The 21,010-nt window shown below is 40.6% G+C and overlaps 1 protein-coding gene across 1 annotated transcript in view; it reads right to left on the bottom strand.

The window, feature by feature from the left end:
* Positions 1–3,893: 3,893 nt before the first annotated feature.
* The window catches only part of AFF3 (ALF transcription elongation factor 3), a 1,727,663-nt gene continuing 1,710,546 nt past the window's right edge, over positions 3,894–21,010 (bottom strand). The window contains exons 18-21 of the mRNA XM_085622771.1: positions 16,929–17,022; positions 13,823–13,872; positions 7,043–7,266; positions 3,894–4,801 (exon numbers count right to left, since the gene is read on the bottom strand). Coding sequence (XP_085478897.1) covers positions 4,680–4,801; positions 7,043–7,266; positions 13,823–13,872; positions 16,929–17,022 — 490 coding nt within the window. The 3' untranslated portion in view covers positions 3,894–4,679. The remainder of the gene's footprint in view (positions 4,802–7,042; positions 7,267–13,822; positions 13,873–16,928; positions 17,023–21,010) is intronic.

The following is a 21,010-nucleotide window of genomic DNA, read 5'->3' as shown; positions in this document are numbered from 1 at the left end:
TATGGGTCTGGATCAGGAAGGTCTGGAGGATCTGTTGGGTCATCATAATCATCCCAGGTATCCTGTGGTGGGGTAGAGTCACCATCATCCGGGTCATCTAAGGGATCCTTACCATGTCCACCCCATCCCCTAAATCATCCTAATCCTGTGGTGATAAGGGTGAGCATGGAGACAGTCTAGGAGAGTGTATGGTAGAGTTTATAGGAGACAAAGGTTTAGTAGGAAGAATAGGAGAAGATTGTCTCAGGGGTGAAGTTGCAAAGTCTCTCTTTTTCACAGGTACCTCAGGTGTGTGTGAGGTATCAGATTTCCTCTTCTTTGTTGGAAGAATAACAATATGGCCTGTTTTAGGGTCCACATGTAATGTTTTTCATTTTATATCAACAGGATCTGGCTGAAACAGTTCTTCTTGCTTGTCTTTTTTCCATGCCAATTTTTATGGTTCCGAGCGTGGCTTTAATTTGGTCTCTGTAGCCGTAGGAGGAGTCTTGTGCTCCTTTGGCTTCGAAGTCGGTGCTGAGTTGGAGCTTTTCTTCGGATCCGAAGATTTTCGGTGTTTTTCCGGTTCCGAGGCCTTATGGTCTTTCGGCGCCGAAGGGTTCGACGTCAAGGCCTTTTTGGACGTAATGGAGATGGGTATGCCCGATTTCGGTACCAAAGGTGTTTTCTGGGTACTGATATGCGGCTTGCTCGGTCCCGAGCTGCCGAAGGCTTTTTCTTTGTCTTCGGAGCCGGGCCCGGAAGCGGGGCTTCTGAAGTTTTCTTTCGGTCTCGACTAAGGTCTTCAGGCGAAGTTTTGACCGGAGCCTTCTGTTTTTTGGGTGGGGCAGGGACAGGCACGTTTGTACTCACTCATTGACCTGGAGTGATGTGATTATCGGAGTCAGAGTGGCCAGCTTCGGAGACGATGTCGAGCTCCTCCGAATCCTCTGCCTCTGGAACGTCAGGGCCTTCATCGAAAATGTCTTCTGGCACCGGTGCAGCCTGTTGCGCCATAACGTTTCACGAGCCCGTTGATCATGGATGGTTTTCTTGGATCGAAAAGAGGCGCAGGCTTGGCAATCCTTTTCTTAGTGTTCTGGCGATAGACAAAGGTTGCAGACCTTGTGGTGGTCACTGTGTGGGAATTTAGCTCCACACTGGGGGCATTTTTTAAATGGAGTCCTTTCCATTAGCCGTAGGCCCGAATAGCGTTGATAGGCCCAGCGGCCCTGCGTTGACGACCGTAATCGAGGATTTGGGAGTTAGCGCGTTGAAGGCATGCAAACGAAACAATACCGTCGAGTGGTGATGGTTGCGCGTCGAAAAATATTTGGAAACACGGTACTGAACCGGAGCGCAGCAAGTCACATCCGAACCCGATGGCGGAAAAAAACAATCTGAGGATGGAGTCTATGCCTATGCGCACTGTAGTCCAAGGGAGGAGTCACCTATCTCGTGACAACAAAGACTTCTTCCATGACAACAACAGACTGCAAACATCCGAGCCCAACACCAGATGGCGATCTATGCACAAGTATGAATTCTGCAGTTCATATGCCTTGAACACATTGTTAGCTATTTACTTTGGACAATTATTTATATAACTGCATAAATACATTTCAACTTTGAAATGTATAATTTATAGGTTGTAGTTGGTTCTAGCTATTTTTGAAAAAATAAGTGGGGGAGTCCCAAGTAGATGCAAGAAATAGCAAAAAGAAGATCCGCAAAGGTTAGGGAAAAAATCGATGAGTGTAAATTAGGAAAGTTACGGTGCAAACAGGTATGTAGGATTTATTCTTAATGGAAACGTCGCATACATTAATAAATATATATCTATATTGCTAACTTACAACTATTCTTCCAGCAATATATTTAGAAGTGCGTCATACAGATTTTGAAATCTAGTATATTTCTGTAAAACAGTACATTAATCACAATTTTGTTTGTACACATCCTGAACAAAGTTGGCTGACTGATGCACTTTCTGACATTTAATCACTACATATGCCACATTTATCAGGGCCTGGCATATGGAAAACATAGCTGCAACAGACTTAATGTTAAAAATAAAACAACCCTAGAGTACAGGTCCAAATGTTCAGAGGCCTTCTATATATATCATGTTATTCTAATGTGAATGTATTCACCTTTTAGATCCAGTAAGCAAATATGTTTTACCTTCGAAAGAGATTGAGACAATTTGTGAGCCTTAAATAGGGCGCAAGATCCATTGAAACCAAGGGAATAGGTTTTTTATGGCCTTCTTTGTTGGTGTTAACGCAATCTTTTAAGCAAAGCTGGGACGTTAGCTCTATGGAATCACATATGGCAACTAACACTGTGGGACTGGGCCTTTTGAAGTGCATGCTGCAGTTTCTGTTTAGCATTTCCAACACCAAGCCCTTTAAGAAGGCTGAATCCCAGACCTGAACACATTCTATAATTCTACAGGACAGGCAACAACAGAATTACCAATATGTTCAGAGGACTCAATAGTGCACATGGCGCTGACAGACAAAATATCAATTACTACTAATTGGAAAAATGCCTCATTATTATTAGTTCATGCATGGTGGACTTGAATCGTTTTTATTAGGAGAGGTGCTAATTTGACTTTATCTGGAATCATTCATAATACTCCAAACTATCAAACCTTTTGTAAACCAATTGATGATTATCTAGGTTTAAATCATTAAGCAAGTTGTATTATAGTTATTACCTTTCCATGTATAGGTTTAACACTTAACTTTAGTAGCTCTATAAATTTATAGTATATAGAGTTTTGAATTTGTCCCCATTTCATTTCTCTTACAGGGATATGATTTTAATATTAAAGGTACCTTATAAATTATTCCTGATGCTTCTTTATAATATATAGTGTTTATTTGCTCACCTATTGTTTTACATGATATCTATTTGTACCTTTTTAGAGCTCGTTCTTGTATGTTCTCTTTTGTCAAAAACGTAATAAAATATTTTGAACAGAAAAAAATTATTTAAACTTCTCTGAGGTCTCATCTACAGCCACTCAAAATAATTCCCATCCACACTAACTTGTTTCTAGACATTTGGCTCAGAATTGATACACCAAGAGACACGCACATCCACAAAGTTATGCAAGGCTAATTCACTAATGCCCTCTATTAGAGCCAAGAGGGCAAGCTTCAAACTGTGGTGGCAGAGCCACACTCGCCTGGCCCGCCGTGACTCATCTGCCATGTATTAAATTCCCAGCTCACAAGTGGGGAGTGGTTGCCAAAAGAGATTGTGCTGGCAAGAGGGCAGCACTTTTGGTGAAATAGCTGGCTGCTTGCCATCCATTCATGCCAGGACTGCATGATGGGTCAGGTGAAGTTTTTTGTAAAGACAAATCATGTTTTTGAAAAATGCTCAGTATTTTTCTGAAGTGTTGGGAATTTTCTTACTGAATTAGGGGGAACAGTGATCGTTGTTTTCCCACAAGGGACTGGGCACAAAAACCATAGTCAACATGGTGCTGGAAGGACACTCCTAAATAGCCTTCTGACACGATGATCGAAAATGTTTTTGTCAGCTGGCTCGTCATGAATGCGGAGTACCCGCTGTCAGATATACAGTGGTTTCCCCACCTCTAAGTTGGGGAGATGGGACGCCTGATGTTTTCTGTGGATGTCCTGTTACTGCTCACCTCTGAATGAGGCTTTTAGACCAAAGCTGGATTCCAGAGCTTTATAACAAGTTTGTTTTTAGATAGCCTTTTTCAAAAGAAAGTAATAAGTCAATTTCCCAATTATGTTCCAGCACTTTCTCTCATACATTCCCAGGAGAGAGGCTATGTTAGCTGTCATATTATCAAGGACAGAGGAAGCAGATCTGCAACGTGTGAACACGCATAGGCACATCAATGACATCTAGGGACATAGCAAATTCAGCAATAAATGTTTTTTTTATTATTCTCTTCAAAATATTCTCCACTCATTTTCAGGAGACATCCTGTGTGATAAAGGGGAAAAGTACATACAAGTGAGATGGTAAACTAGAAACATAGAAAACAATATTACAAGGCAGGAAAGGTTTTCTCTGCCATACCATTTTCTAACCTGCTTATGCCACTCGCCCCCACACAATCTGTAGCTTTCCTTTAGTTTCCCAGAAGTATGGCTTCAGTATGTGGGTCCTCAAATATTTTTTATGTATTTACTGTTTTTATAAAAAGTCCGGGCGGGAATAGAGAAGCAGTGAGATTCAGATGCCTAGGACCAGAAATATGTGAAATAGATGCTTTACAAAGTCACTAGAGCCATCAAAATAGTTTGTCCTCCATTTTGACTGCTGTCTTTCTTCTCTTTCTTAACCACGCGCACTGAATGGATATCTTTGAATATATGTACAATGCTCATGTGGAAATGAATCAGCAGACCCTCTTCCAAAACTAGGGTAAAACAGGTGAGTTACAGTACAGGACCGTGGGTGTTTAAATCTAGAAAATTAATTTTGTGGCTGAGTTGGGAACGTAGTGGGATTGCTGAATTTGAAAACGGCTTGATTGCATATCATTCACTGCGAGGCCCCGTCTCTAGCCTTGAAATGCATCATTGTTCAAAGCTGAATAAATATCCCTCTCCTTTTAAAGGCCAGGTCCGAATTTTGGTGGGTCCAAAATAGCAGGCTAACCCGGGGCAGACTTTAGGGTCCTGCTGAGGTGCATACTGTCACTATGAAAGGAGCACGGTACTCCGTACCCAGTGAAGTCCTTGCCTCGTGTACTGAACCAGGTGCTCCATACTGCTGTGCAAGGTGACAGGGCCCATTAATGCGTCAAGATCGTTGAAGAAATCTGTGGACCAAAAAGATAAATTATTGCTTCATATCAAGTTTTCAATAATTTTATAACAAAGTCGTGCATTACACATTGGAGCCTAAACAGTGTTTGAATGTTACTCCAGCAACAAGGTATCAGCTTTCGACTGAATATTAATGCAGACTTCGGCACATTAATTTGGCTGAACACCAATATATCCAAATTGTCATCTTCTTGTGAGGTAAACTAGCTTGTCAAACGTGCAGTGCTTAATTTGTGAAAATAAAATAAGAGAAAGGGCCTAAAGATTTTTATAAAGAGCCCACTGCTGAATGCACTTCATGCCTCTCTCTTCATCACCCTACATCTCTTTGTTTCTTTATCTGAGTTTTGCAGCTTTTATTTATCCCTGCATTGTTTGTCACAGATTTACGTGTTTCTCTACCTCCTTTCCTTTTTTTTCAGCCTTTTTAGGTCGAGCCTGGGCAGCGCATGTGCTGCTCAGGGAGGCATGCTGTTTTCGAGTATGGACTTGAAGCTCTGGCCATTCTCCGCCCATATTTTTCATTGGCTTATGCCATTGTCCTTTGTAAATGCTGGCTTCTGATTCGTTAATAGGCTTGTTAGTCCCTCCTTAGTACCGCCTTGTTTACATTTGTAACCTCCCATGAGGACTGGCCCTTTTACTTCTGTTGTTACACAGTACGTCTTATTTAGTCTGTAAGCACTATTTTCTTTAATTAGTTTCTCCTACTGCAGGCACAACATGTTTTCCTGCAATATTCAGCGTGCCATGTGCTCTTTCACTTTCCAAGCAGCTTGGGGCTTCTCAGACATTTTATAAGAAGTTTACAGAGGGACATGGGTGATGCTGTTGCAGGTTTTCAGACTGCAGCGAGGAGAGGGACAATAGTTAGTAGGGAAACATTTTCTACAATATTTTAACAGAAAAACTGGTATGTAGTTCTCTTAACAACAGTAAGAAATCTATTTCAGAGGGATTTTTAAATCCTCTTTTTATTGTTTAAGTCATATAGAATACATTTAATGGCACATTGTCATACACTTGATGTATGTTCCTTGATAGTGAGTATACATAAACATTATGGAAATTATGTTCTTCTATCATAAACGAATATGGCAACTAAACAATCACACAGACAGGTTTTTCACCACCTTTTTATCAGGAAATATTTTCCGTTACGGGTCTCGGTATTAGTATTTGCGTAGGCTGTTAGGGATGCAGATGCCAATGGGGACACCGATCTATGATTTCTGCAGACTCAGTAGAGATATCTCTTTGGGACCTGGGTGAGTTAGACTATTCAGTGAAGGTTTGGGTCACTACCTTCCACATATCAGAAAGAGGCCATCTGTGTAATCCACTCGCCTCTTCTCGTAACAGCAACTTCTTCTGCCTTAGCCCTGTATTCTATCTCTGTTTGCCATCTAAGGTAGGTAGGGCCTCCTCTCGCCTTCCATGACCTAGCAATCTGCTTCCTAGCAAGTGCAAGGCGGAGGTCTATCAGTTTATTGCCTATTTTCTTTGCTTTCAGTTGATAAAACTAATTCAAAAGACAAATCTCAGGTGACTCCTCTATTTGTCTATCCAGAGTCCCACCAAGTGTCTGATAATATGTACCTAATAGACTTGTAAAACTGGGCAAATCCATACCATATGAAAAAAAGGCAGCTGACCGCGACATGCATCTAGGGCACGGTCTTCGATCCCCTCCATAGATGTACTCAATTTTCCTTGGGTTGAGATGTGATTGGTGCAAGAAATTTTTGTGATCTGCTCAGAAGACCCCCTACATAAAGTGCCACAGTGTCTATTTTGGTTTCCAGTGCTTCTTTAGAAACAGTGATTGCAGCTAGTAGCGTATTAAGGTGCAGTTGGAGAAGTTCAGAGAGCACAGCATGTTCTGGTGAGGTGCCCTCCACATTCTCAGCATCAGTCCTTTTCAATCAATCAATCAAGTGGATTTATATAGCGTGGCCAATCACCCAAGAGTCCGGCCCTGATAAGGGGGCAGTATTTTTGCTCACATTGACATTTGAGTATGATGAGACATTTCAGAGTTACTGTTAATATTTGTGGAGGAGCTTTTAATGACTATTTTACATTTTAAGTACAATGGCAAATGTGAAAGCGGCATGCAAAAATAGGAACATTTTATAGGATCAAATGAAAAATGTTACATCTTAATTTGTCACTACATAGTACAGAAGTTACCACAAGCTGGTTGAAACGAGTAGGTTCCAAATGTTACCCACCCATATTTTCTTTGGTGAGATTGTCTGCAATCTCCCAATAGTCATAACTGTGCAAGATGCTGTTGGTGATGCTGACATGATTGGCCGCCATCTGGTGGACCCGCTGAGGGATGCTGATGATGGAGGTGGGGGAGGGAGCTCTTGTACTAGAGACGGTATCTTGAGAGCCAACTGAACCGACAGGAGAAGGGCTTGGAGACAGGGGCGATGGAGTGCCCGTACTTCTGCAAAAAAGCACAAAAAAAACAGATACATCACAATGGCTCAGCAGTCACATAAGCAAATTGTGCTGCTCTTTCTTTCTAGGGCTGATGACCCCTTTATTTAAAAAACTATGTCATTATATAAGCACACAAAATAGGCTGTATATTCATTTTTTGAGGAGTCTTCTAAGAGGTCTTGCTCCTCAAGGTAAAAGGACGATAAGGATCTAGTGACCATGAAGGTGACTTACTCATTGTAGAGGGTGTTCATGACTTTTTATACAAAGATTCTGATATGGAGAATATGTATTTTCATTACTTTCGCATACAAAATGAGCAGCAATGTAAATCAATCTTGATTAGCTTTCCATATGCTAAAAAAGACACTGCATATAGGGTGAAATCAATCACCTCTGCAATACATTATGCCCTAGGTAATGTGGGATTTGCAAAGTGTTTTACAGTCACAAAACCTGCGATTTACAAAATCACCTTACTTTGCAACCACATAAGAACTGGTCACAATGCACTTAGGGCTACATGTATCAAGAGTTTTTGCATTCGCAAATGGGTTGATTCTCCGTTTGCGAACACAAAAAGTGCTCTTGCCATGTATCAAACCCAAATTTGCGATTCTGTAACCTGTTACCGAATCGCAAAAGGGGTTTGTGATTCGGTATTTGGAAGGGGCGTGTTTAAGGCGTCCCTTCCAAATACCGAATCCTAGCGGTATGTATGAATGTTTTGTGACCGTGAATGCGGTCGCAAAACATTTGTATATTAACACCTACCTCAAGTAGGTGGAAACCCATTTGCAAATGGGAAGGGGTCCCCAAGGGACCCCTTACCCTTTGTGAATGTTTATAAAAGTATTTTTAAGAGCAGTCAGCGGTCCCATGGACCACTGCCTGGTCTTAAAAAATGAAAAGAAAACTTTTCATTTTACTTTTAGCTAAGCTGCTTTACAAAAAAAAATGCGTTATTTAAAAGAAATCACGGACATTGTGGTCTGCTGACCCCAGCAGGCCACCATCCCCATGTTTTTTGCGAATCCTAGGGGGTTGCAAATTGCAATCTACCGCATTCATATTAATGAGGTAGAGCAATTTGCGACCCCCTAGGAATCGCTGTCTGAAACTCTTTGAGTTTCATACATTGTAAATTGCGATTACCTAATTGCGATTCTCAGAAATTCGGAATTAGGTATTCGCAATTTACAATTTTGATACATATAGCCCTTAATGTACTTTGTGAGCAGGAAAAGTCTATTCATCTCTTGCCACACATTCCTAATCACAAAGTGCGAGGTCTTTGAAAGAGGTGTCCCTCTCCTCATTGGAAGTTGCAATGATTTGGACAAATGATTTAACAACTGACTGGTTACTGATACTAGAAATGGGATAGTAATCCATTTTCAAAGTGGAAGCTGCCCTGTTGGGACAGCTTCTATCTTGTGAACGTTGGGGGAAAGCCTTAGGAGGAACAGATGGAAGTCCAGGGATGTTTTTTTTTTTTTTAAAGGGACTGGAACTGTTCTTTAAAAATGTTAACGTGCAGGTAAAGCGAATGCAGAGATGGAACTCTCCATCCATGTCCTGTGCAGACATTTTGCATAAGTGAGGCAGGAGGTTTTCTGACCTCAAGCGAATGCACATTTGCAATGCAACTAATTGGTACATCTTTTGCTATATCAAGGACAGTTTGCAAACCAACTGGTTTGCACCCTGCTCTGTGTTCATCCGGCCCAAAATTCCTAGATTAAAGGAGGTCTGGAAGACAGACACAACATCTGTGCCAAGTGGGCTGGAAGCCAAGACATTAACACATGTAAAATACATGTTTAAAATGATTTGAACATGTATGTCACTGCAGTGGCTTGACTGGTATTGTGCTGTTTGTAGTTTTGAGCCTACACTGTACTCAGTGACTGTGGAAAACTATTAAAAGCAGTGAACATTTATATGGTGAATATTTTACAGCAAATTTAGAAAATTGCTGATTAGCCCTGAAGTAGTTGCTATCATTATTAACAACTCAATTTTTCTAGGTACCTCAACAGAACAAAAAGCATATTTGGCCTCAGCATGATTCAAGCTGGGGTCTACTGGTTAAACATAACCTCAGCAACAGGTTCACAACCCATGACATTATTTTAGCAGCAAGTAAATGAAGTGAGCAGAGGTCTATGAGGTCACATGATACCTGGGCATGAGTAGATCCTGATTTGTCAAAGACGAATTTAGCGGTGAGTGTGTTGTTTTTCTTATGGTTTGGGTTTGCATTTGACTCTGTGGGAACTATCATGTAGTTGTCAGTTATAATGACTGGCTGTGATGGACAGATGTTTGGGGTTGTTTTTGACTGGGGGAGTGTAACATCTGTGTGATGTTTTGCTAGTACTGAATGAGAATAGGACACCTGCTGGTGACTTGTTGCTTAATTGGGTGTGTAACTGTTGACAGTTTAAGTGGGGTTAGTGACTGGTCACTGCAAATGCTGCATGTGGTGGACTCCTGAGATGAGCCTTGGAGTGGTGCCATGGCACTGGACACGGAGAGCTGATTTATGGATCAGTAATAGCTGTATTGTATGATTTTGATGGGCTGCATTTTGCTAGAAACATGCAGTGATTTGTTTAGGCTATAATTAGGTGGTTGGGGTAGAGTGGCATGATGGGTATAACAGTGATTGGATTAGGTGTATGGGTTGACTTGGTGCCTATGTGGAAACTATTGACTTAAGTAATCACCTGCCATTCACTAGCACTCCTTTACTCAGACCACGTCTGACATTTGTATCCTTATGTCACCTTCATAAGATAATACTGGTTGACACTTCTCACTTGATACCACCTACTTTAATTTCTTGATCGAAGATTTCAATATTTAATAACTATGATTAAACTAAAAATAATACCAACCCTACATGACAGAAGGCTGATTCCACCTAGGGAAGGGAATGGTGTAAACAAGGTCCTTGCAGGTCACATAATTGATGGGCCAGTGAGAAATCTCCTTTCAAGTATGTGGCTGCTCTCATTTCCTGCACCTGCAGCCTCTTGCACTGGTAAGTTTTTTCCTCCTTTAGATGTTATACCCAAATATGCTATTTAAAGAATTATGTTTTATTTTTTCCCCACTATCCCTATTGACCACAATGAACAAATGTGGCCAATGAACCTTTAATGTGCCACTTGACCCAATATTTAAACTTATTACTTAAACCAATTGACCAATCAGAGAAATTGGCTATCTAAAGAAATGTAGGATTTTGGAAACCTGTGCCATGTAAAGCTTGTACCTATGGTTCTAACAAAAAATGAATATATAACATTTGAAGGCAAGCGAATACCTATAAATGAAAGCATAACATTCAGTACAGAATGTGTTGTGTATGTACTAGAATGTATTTGTTATAAAAAGTAAATTGATAGTACACTAAAGAAAGTGAAAATAAGAATTGCGCAACTTCTAAGGGTCTATGTAATCAAGATAGTAGCTATCCAATATTGAAACATTTCTGGAAACAACACAACAAATAACACTTCACCTATGAAATGTAAAAGAGTCAAAGTTGCTGGGTAAGTTTGAAGGGCTATAGGGTTTATCAGAGATATTTAAATCATGGGAAAGCGATGCATGTGACCTTTTTGGATATTGTTTGAGTAATATGATGATTATGACATATTAAAAAATGCACACAAATTTGACCTAGAGGTACATATACTTGTGGTATTAAGTACGAGTCACATGGAAATTATCATTTCTTTGAGCTATGAGACAATGGATCCACATCACTTTTTGCACACAAACAATTTGATAAATATGATGTTGAAGTATATGCACTTTGATGTAGAATAATGGTAAATGGAAGAGATCATAACTTTGAGACAAGGGAAGAGTGATCTTTACTAATCTTTTTGAACTTTCAGCATTTACACTTTGAGATATGATTCTGATAGCAAGGAGATAACTGTGACTATGAATCATGACATGATGGATCTATTATTGAATTTCATACACAGCGCCTTTGAGGAAATTGTTAATATTGGAGAAACTGCAGTTCTTGGACCTGGAACATAAGACAAAATTAATTGATTAACCTACGTGATGTGCATGTACATTAAGATAAGATTTGACTAGCATGATGTAAAATGTGACTCTGAATATTGAGACATTGAGATCTTGTCATAATTATGCACATACCACATTAAAATTAAAGTTCTAGAAATATGATAGCAACTGCTGCTCTGGGCTAAGAGACAATAGATTGACACTAGGTTGTGCACTTTAATCATTTTCACTTTGAGTTATGGCTTTTATAACAAAGGAGTAACTTGAATTATAAGCTATACAATATTGATTTTTGAGTTAATGGGATGATATTCAGATTTTGCACTTTAGGCATTATGCACTCTGACTTATGTTTTTTGATTAAAAAGGGATGACTGTGATTATGAGCTCTGAGAAAATGAATCTATAATAACCAACAAACTTAAAAGATAGGGATAGTGCATAAGGAGTTGAAGCTTTGAGACGTGTAGCTGGTGTCACTAAATGAGACCAATTGGACTTATGCATTTACATTTTAAGATCTGGTTTGAGTAATATAATGTTACAAAATGATACAGTGATTTCACCCACACTTAAAGGTTTGGGTCCGAGTAACAGTATGAAAAATGGGATCCGTGATAACGAAGCATTAGATCTATGCTTCAACGATACATGTGTCACTTTAGGAAAACAATCTAGTACCAACTGAATTTCTGGTCAGTTCAGGAGCTGAAAGAAAAATAACTTTTTACAAAGGTTCCAAATATGAATTATGGATACCCATGGACTATTATGTTCATGTCACTCGAAATTAAGGTTATATCTATATGATATGAATTGTGAGTTTTAATGATATGTTGCTACATCCAATTTCTTATGTTAACAGTTTATCAATTGATACACTCACTTTTATGAAGAATATGAAACACAATCATGATTATGATATTGTTCCCTGGTGTATATGAAGTGATATTTATGAAGTTTTAAAATTATGTTTATGTTTCATGAGATAAAAATGGCGACTGTTTTTCTCTGGTTGCTATTAGAAGGGTAGCAGTCTGATCGTTAGAAGTGAAAAGTAGCGAGAAAGGACTTTTTCTTCTTCTTTCTAAAGAAGCTCATGGATGTTTGTTGTCGTCCAGTTGAAGGTGTTCTGCCAAAATGCGTCAGCTATGCTTTTTATGTTCCCACTTGTTTTGTTATAATGATCTTTTGCACAATAAAAGTGCCTTTCTTTATTGAATTTGGCCCTGAGTGCCACTCTTCTCTTCTTATTTTTTCCTGTGGTCACTGAAGAAGTATCTGTAATGCAATATTTATATATATATGTATATACACACACACACACATGTATGTGTGTTTAGTGTGTGAAGAGAGTTTCACACACAAAGCCTTAATAATAAATCCACATATTACCTATTGTTGTCTTAATGTGATGAACTAAGCGCAACATGAATGCCTCGAAATAGGTCCAATGCTAACTGTGCCATCAGATCCAAGCTGCACCAGTAAGGGTTTCTTGTGTTACCATTCAGAGGGGGTAAGACCATGCAGTTCGAGCAGAAATTTCTTATTGGAGCAGGACCAAAGCTGATTTGCTTAAGGTTGCTCCCCGGCTGTAGAGGTACCATGAGCTAAATGCCAATGAACTGGAATGCACCCCAAGCAACTGTCAGTAGCTGAAACTTTTTCAAGCATTCTGCCCGTCACCTTTTGATGTTTTAATGCTATGTATTGGCAGCCAAACCTCAACTTGCAAGATCTGCAGCCATCTCGGGGTCAGGCTGTCTCATAAGCCACACTTGCTTTCTGACAGGTCAAAGAGAGAAATAGCACTGTCGGATTTTGGCACCTAGAAACTGCAGCTTTCATGCAACTATCCTCCCTTCTAGCCAGCCAGGATCCAATGCCCAAATCCCAAGGGCAGCCTAGACTCATTTCAGACATGGTGATGCCTTGGGATCAGGCAAGCCAGTATAGCTTAACAGCTGCAATTACTCTTGATTGGCCAAGCAGAGATGTATGTAGAGTTTTCTCCGTTCCCTACTGGCTGTTAAGAAGCTGCTCACTGGATCAGCTTGTAAATTGTACTTTTGATGTTTGTTGTGTGTTTCTGTGCCTCAAATTACTTTTGAAGCAAACCAACAGTATGTAAAAACCATCACAAAAGCCCATGGGCTGACCCAAAACAGGAACGATGCAGTACAGAAGCATACGGTTGCAGAGGGCTAATCCAGACAAGTGAATACCTCAAGTGGCCTGCCCCAAAGTCCCTTTCTATACTCTGCTTGGTGTACTGTTGTTGTGTAGAGAGAAGGCTGACTTTCCAGACATAATGAAGACATACATTTTATGGGATATGTGGAACCCAATGGTTTGCATGATAGTACTCTGAGATGCTTACGTATATTAGGACATCTTTATAAGGTGGGAGAGAACGTTTTCTAATTGAAGGTAAGTGCATCAATACAGTTTACTTTCTTATTATAATAAAGCTCAGTTTTGGTACAATAGCTAAGTCTTACTTCCCACTGGAACCCCAAGATGAGGGCGCTTTGGCAGCTTTTGCTGAGCTCTGCAGGATGAAAGACAACAGTTGAATCTCAGATATAAAATTTAAAATGGCACAATATTCGCAATAGATTTTCTACTGTTATGTTTATTCTTTTTAACTAACACATTCTTCTGGATTAACACCTTGTAGACACACCCACACACACACATACATATGTGTCCATTTTGGCACTCAAGTACCAATTCTCTATTGGCCAGAATGCAAAGAGCAAAGCTGTACCCTTTCTGTGTCATGAACGCAGTTATTTTATTAGTGTTCCATTAGTTGTCCGATAAGTTACCCATGGTGACATGGTCAACAGCCTTTAAAAATTTACAGTGGCAGCTTATAAAATAAGTGATATGAAAAGAACCCTAGATATTAAATGCAAAGTAAATTTTGCTGTTCTACTCACTGAATGTATAAGTATGCCAGGCTACTCACTGAGCAAAATACCATGGACTATATGATAGATATAGTATTTGCAGGCTCAACGCCACATATTGTACCAGTGCGAAATCAAAGACATCACCAACTTATTTTGTTCCATAAGAGCCATAAACATATTTTCTCTAATATTCCTTATGGTTAACAGAATGCAGCATTACAGTTTGTATTCGATTACCCACCTCTCAGTCCACCCAACCAATTGGTTGTCTGAGTTGCTGTTGGAGGAATGTCATACATGTTAGCAGGAGATTTAAAGATGGAAAGGGGTTACTTTTCCATAAGACTTGAATAGTCTTATGCACCCTGAACTTGCTGCTGTTTGAATGGTTCTCTAGAGCACTTGATATGGCATTAGTTGATATGGTCAGGGATAAAGTGAGTTGATTTTCTGAGTATTAGCTCAGAAATATCCACTAGTGTTCATCTTTTCTTGCTTCACATTTACTCTGTCTTCCCCTTCTTGACACCTTCCACCAGCAAGCAGTGGTTCTAGTGTTTTCCTCTCTTTTAAATCAGTGGTACCCCAAACATTCAGCCACTGTAATGGTGGTAAAATCTGTCCCTTCCATAACAACCTTGGTGTTGTGAAGCCCAGCCCTGATTGAACAAGGAGTAACCAGAGCATGATATCATGGCCAAAGTATTTGAAATGGTGGAAGAGTTCCTGACTTTAGGACTGTGTGTATGGGAGTAAATGACCAGTCACCAATCTAGCAATAATTGGTGATCCGATCTCGGTCATGCCTGGTCTCATGTGTTCAGCATTGCTGATACTGCACACAAGTGCAAAAAAAGCTTGTTCTCAGATACCCCTGAACACCTCTGCTTTGGAAACTGCAGGGACTAATTGTGTGATTTTAATGTTTAATGCAACCTCATTTAAAATGTAAAAATGTTTCCATTGTCTTCCTGAGCACCTTAAAGATTCCATGGCATATCATTTCTAAGAAAGTGCCACTAAGCAGTTTAATAAGCTTGCTTCAGAAAGTTAGATGACATATATAAAGGAGACTTTGTCATTATAAAATGTAGTGTGGAAAATTCAGAGGAAACCTAACAAAAATGCTTGTGTTCCAATTTAGAGGGGACCTGGCCTGGCAGTTCAGGCTTGACTATGCCTATTAAAGCAGGACCATGGCTGATTTCCATATATCTGTGTTAAAACTGACAAATTGTGTAAAAAACGATGAACTGAAATGTAGTCTGAGAAATCCGCTGAGATTAATCCAAGCCTTCTTTCCATCACTTTGTTGTTTGCTTCTTGTGGCAAGTGGGTCAAAATGTATGCTAATGAATCTGTGATCTGTTTTTAAATGACTTGTCAAGTTTTGTTCAACGAATGTGGGTATGTTGTCAATCAATGTTCTATATTCCTAAACAAAAGGATATATGTGGTCTTGTCTTTACTGAATGCCTTTTTCGGGAGGAGGGTGCTGTGAAAACTTATAAGTAAAGAACACAGTCCAAAATGCTGCACACAAGGAACTAAATTCAGAAGGTTGGGCCCTAAACCTTGGGTTAGAATATGGAAGGTTACATGTTGTCAAGAATTCCTTACTGACATTGTGGGCCTAATATTTGCAGCGGAAGTGCCAAATCCCACTCAAGGACTACCACTGCCTGGGGGCAGAGGTGGAGCCTGGTGTACGAGCTCTGGTGACTTTTTGAAAGGACTTCAAGAAAAGGGGAGCCTTCTGTATTATTTCTTTTCTTCAGGCCTGGGTCCAACTCAAGATGCTGCTAAGGTGCAGGAGGATGGCTGGAAAGGGACAATCCCTTCTCAGCCAGCAATGAGGCACCTACATCAGTGTAACCCTCCAGCTGCATGGCGTCTGACAAGCATACTTAGTCATCCAGACTGTGTGATCAGTACTTTATGGTCCAAAGATCATCCAGTGAGTCAACAGTTGCTGTCAAGACTAAGCCTATTCAACAGTGTTGGTATGCCTAGTCTAGATACGAACTGAGTAGGGGGTGAGGATATTTTCCAGATCGACTAGCCACCCACCATTTGGGATCCAGATAGGATTTCAAGATCCAGGGCAAACGTAGATGTAACAGTGGACAATTAGTGAAGTATGTATGTCATTGAAACACGTTCGGATAAACACCACTTCCCATGTTTGACATGGGTAACAAGCACAGGCTATTGTGATAAGGCGCAAGTTCTTGATTTTACGCCATCCTTTGAGCCAAGTATCAGCTGAATCGTCCTGTTACACTGCTCACACTGCCCCAACCATTGCATCAGCCTCGTTCACAGAGTTGGGACCAGCCACGGCCCGTACTGGTAAGAGAGGTGGGGCTGGGTTGGGGGGACAGACGACCACGAAGAAAAATTAAATAAAATATTAATTTCTCCTTCTCGTCTGTCAAATCACCCCACCCTCTCACCTGGCACCTCTGCCCCACTGCTCTTACCTACATGGGCCGCAGCTGGTTGGGACCATCATGAAGTGGACACCATGCTCACTTCACCTTTGATATGCATTTACATCTAAATTATCTATTACCTTGATTATCATTCTGCGACAATCATGCTGTGACAACCACACCATTGCACAACAACACCAAGATTGTCAATAATTATTATTTTTTTTATATATTTTTGAAATGCTAAATATTACCTTAAAATAATCAATAAGTGCTTTTGAATACTTCACAGCATGATCTCTTTTGAGCCGGAACATCCTCCAGTATAGAAGAGCCAGGCATCGGTAACTATAGAAGAAGTAGAGAAAATAGAGTTGAGGGAATAGGACAACACTAAACATAAAAAGGAGACAGAAATAGGTACATTTAAATGACTCCCTAGCAATTTTATGACCATAAGAGGGGCCCTACAATAATAAAACCCTGAAAACAGCGGCAGCAAGATTGCTGTACATTTTGTATGCCGTTTTGAAAGCACAAATATAACTGATGCAAATGCTTGAATCCATAAGCACCACTGGTAAATATTCTGTGCCCAATTAAAGCACAGGTATAGCAACAATCTATCTACCGTGAACAATAGCACTATGTTCTGCAGGGAGAAGCCAAGAAGCTAAAGTAGAAATAACCCTGATTTAGATGGTTTTAAAGAGTACCCGCACAGGCAACACTCTCTTACACTACATAGAAAAGTCTCTATAAATGCAAAGCTCTGACGTGTACAGACTAGAAAGGGCCCAATATTTACAGCACTCTCTGGTCCATACAGTCTAGAGCAGGGTTCTCCAAAGTTGGTCCTGGAGGGCTGGATCCATGCCAGAATTTTTAAGATAACTACATTTATCTAAATGAGGATATGGTAAAAACCTGGCATGGATCTAGCCCTCCAGGACTGATTTTGGACAACCCTGGTCTAGAGGTAAGCCTTCAAGAGCAGACCCTGATTCTCTGCAGTCTAGAAGAGGTCAATGAAAAGTATCCTTGTTTTCTGCATAGTCAAGAAAAGCAAGCATCCTTTGATCACAGTTTTAATACTGCACAATCAGTTGTGCAATCAGTGACGCAAAAAAAGCCATGCCGCCTGGCACATTTCAGTGGACACACCTGATTTTTAGTATTTGGAGTGATAATCTCTATATCCTCCACTCATGTACTGGAAAGAAGCACTAAAAAAATAACCAGACGGCGATTTGAACCTGCCACTTTCTACCATCTTTTTGACTGAAGGTAATTGGAGCCAAAATGAAAAGCAGGGAAAGTGTGCAGACCACCCTTTGCCTTCCCAAGACACTGACAGACCACCAGAAGGCTCAGGTTCCTAACCATCCTTGCCGTGTGATGAGTCAGGAGCACTTGCTTGCCTGCTTCCAAAGAGTGTTGAAACCATTTTCTCTTCAGAAAATCCTGCTCTGGTGACCTCACCCTCAAATGTTCCTTTACTCAATGTCTCATACCTCTTAAGAAGAACTCACCCTGACCACTTCATAGGGCAGCCTGCTACCGATACTTTTATTAAGGATGTTCACATCACTCCCAGGGACAGTGGGGCTGAATGGGAGGGACTAATTGCACCTCAACAGAAGGCAAAGCGATGGTTGCAAACAACAATGTAGTGCAAGATCTCACCATGAATGCGAGGAAGTTACGGAACACTTTTGTTGTATTCTGTGATGTTTAGGGCAGGAATGGATGGAGATATGCAAAACGTGAGTGAGAGTACAGGTTCATCTTGCCTTCCAAAAGGGCTCATAATGAGGTATAGTGACTAAAAGGTTAGTTTAAGAAAGTGAGAGAGCATCTAATTCTCAATAGTAGAAGCGAAACCCAGAATCCTACCTTGAAGAGCATCTGAGAAAGTGGAAAATGAAATAAGGTCAGAGGAATAGTGTAGAGTGAAAAGAGCAAAGGACTCAAGAAAACTGGAATTCTTTTCTTTCCTGGGTCTGCTTCAATATCGATTACTCCTATATTTCCTTGTCTTCGATTCCCATTTCTACCTCGGCATGAAACCTCAGCATTATCTTTGTAAATTTCTCTGTCCAACTTTCATCTTTTGTCAAGACTTGTTGTTTCTACTTGTATAACATATGTTAAATTAACCCTTTTTATTCTTTTCTTTTGTTAAACTACTTTTGTAGTCCTCATTTTTTTACTCAGATTAACTTTTGATTTGCAGCCACAGCAGCTGCCGCCGTCCCACCTGTTGTCCTCTTCTGATGGTGGGAGGGACATGCTGTCTCTATTGCACTCCGACTGTGAGAAGGTCTATGTCAGCAACGGCGAGCCACCACTTTACTTAAACAGACCTACCTTTTGGCACCTAGCACGCTGGTGCAGGCCTCTCCTTGATGGTCTTCTCTGTTGGTGCTTTCCCTCACAAGAAGCGTGCCATGTCTCCAGCAAATTGGACTTCCTCCTTCCCAGAGTTCCTCTGTAGAGGCCTCCGGGAAGGAGTATTCTTCCCAATCCAAGATGGTTGCTACTTTTCTACTTTCTAGGGAAACCAATCCAAGAGAGGATGTAGGGCAGCTGGTTCTTACATCATTTGCTGCTCCTAGCCTAGGGAGTGAGCTTTCTACTTCTTGCGTTGCAGTGCTTAGAGCAGTACTTTGCCGTGCTTTCTTGCTCTTGACCTTTTTTGGGGCTATTCCCTGGAGATAATCAGTCCTGCCACTTGAGTTTCCTTCCTCTCTCTCTTTAGGTTCCTTCCTCACTTGCCAGCATGAATCCTCTCTGCCGTTTTGGATGTTTACTGGTTTCACCACCTCCTTCTTGGGCTGCCTAGCTGTTTTCAAGCAACATCCTCTTGGGCAGCTCTGGAGCCTCGCCACCATCTCTGAGGTTGTTTCACTTTATGTGTTTTTCTCCTTGGGGCTCCTTCCAGAATACACCTTATACTAGACCTTACTTAGAGTCGGCTGCAACGTGGCTACTGGATGGAGTCACCTTTACATCTGGCAGACCAAGTCTATGAAGACATGGACATCCAGACCTAGAAGCAGCCTAAGAGACTTTGTCAAGTATCAGCCCTGTGCCAATTACTGTTCTCTCTAAACTAGCCTTTCCCCATATCTGCTCGCTCCTTTTAAAACTATTAAGAATTTGCATGTGTCTTCTCTTCTCCCTCAACTATCAAATAAACGCCTCTTCATATCTTGCTCAACTTTGCTAGCACCCTCTCTTCTCAGTTTGGACTCTGCTTTCTATACATTGTTTTTAAATGTCCACACTCTCCTGTTGCTCCCCATTGCTTATGCTCATTGGTATCTTTCTATACCCCTCCTCAATCCCTTCGCTCTACTTTACTGCTTCTTATATGTGCTTCCCTTATCCCTCTCTCTCACTTTCATTAATTTGCTTCACTGGCTCCCAAGTTGAGAAGAAGCTACTAAAGGAACCCCATCAAGTCTACCCTTGTATCTGTTTTGTCCTATTTTTCTCTCTAGTATTGCACCATTTGTTTTTGTTAAATGCTTTGGTAAAACTGCAATAATAAATAAATAAGGGTCAATTGGATGAGGGAGAAAGTAGAAGGATCTTTTTCTAGAGAAAAGAAGTCATGATCTGCAGGAAATGTTGAGTGCATGAAAGGTGGCTGCTCAAATTAACAACAAGCTGTGAAGGTTGGGCAGGAATGTGTTCAAAGACACAGTAGTGCAGTAGTGCAACAGTGGCAATGAGACAGATAGGGTTTGCACAGATTGCTAAGAGAGGGCCTAGCTTCAGGATTGGAGATAGGTCAAGAAGCATGATCTGAAATGCCACTCCCTTTGCCTAGCACTGGGACACTCCTCGGAGCATCTGTTGCACTTTATTAATTATCTGTTATTGTTACCCCTACATATAATCGGGACGCCTTCTGTACTCCAAAACCTTTGGTATGGATAACAGAGTTTGAGACTGTCAATTCCATTTGTGTTTATTGTTATATCGACGACAAACCAGTGTCTCCACGGTATGACTCATAAGATTTAAAGTGGTCTTTGTATGCATATTAGAAGAAAAATTATCCAACCTTACAGTCATGTCAATAGCAAAACATTAGGGTATAGTAAGGTGAAACTTTTTCCTGTCAAGTTAAGAAGCTATCACAGAAAATATGTCAGTTAGGAAGAAGTTTAATATCACCATAGCGGTCACCTGAAGTACCTATTTATGGCCCCAGAGGGAAGTTTTGGCTAAGTACTCATACCATCGTTGATGGGAATGCAGTCTTTCATTATGCAGTGTATTTCAGCATGAAACTACGGCGTACAGTTGAAGAACAATGTCCTGG

The sequence above is a fragment of the Triturus cristatus genome, chromosome 8 (assembly GCF_964204655.1).
Source record: "Triturus cristatus chromosome 8, aTriCri1.1, whole genome shotgun sequence".
In the NCBI taxonomy this organism is placed as follows: Eukaryota; Metazoa; Chordata; class Amphibia; order Caudata; family Salamandridae; genus Triturus; species Triturus cristatus.
Note: the sequence above shows the minus strand (reverse complement) of the source record. Positions and strands in the feature narration are given on the sequence as shown.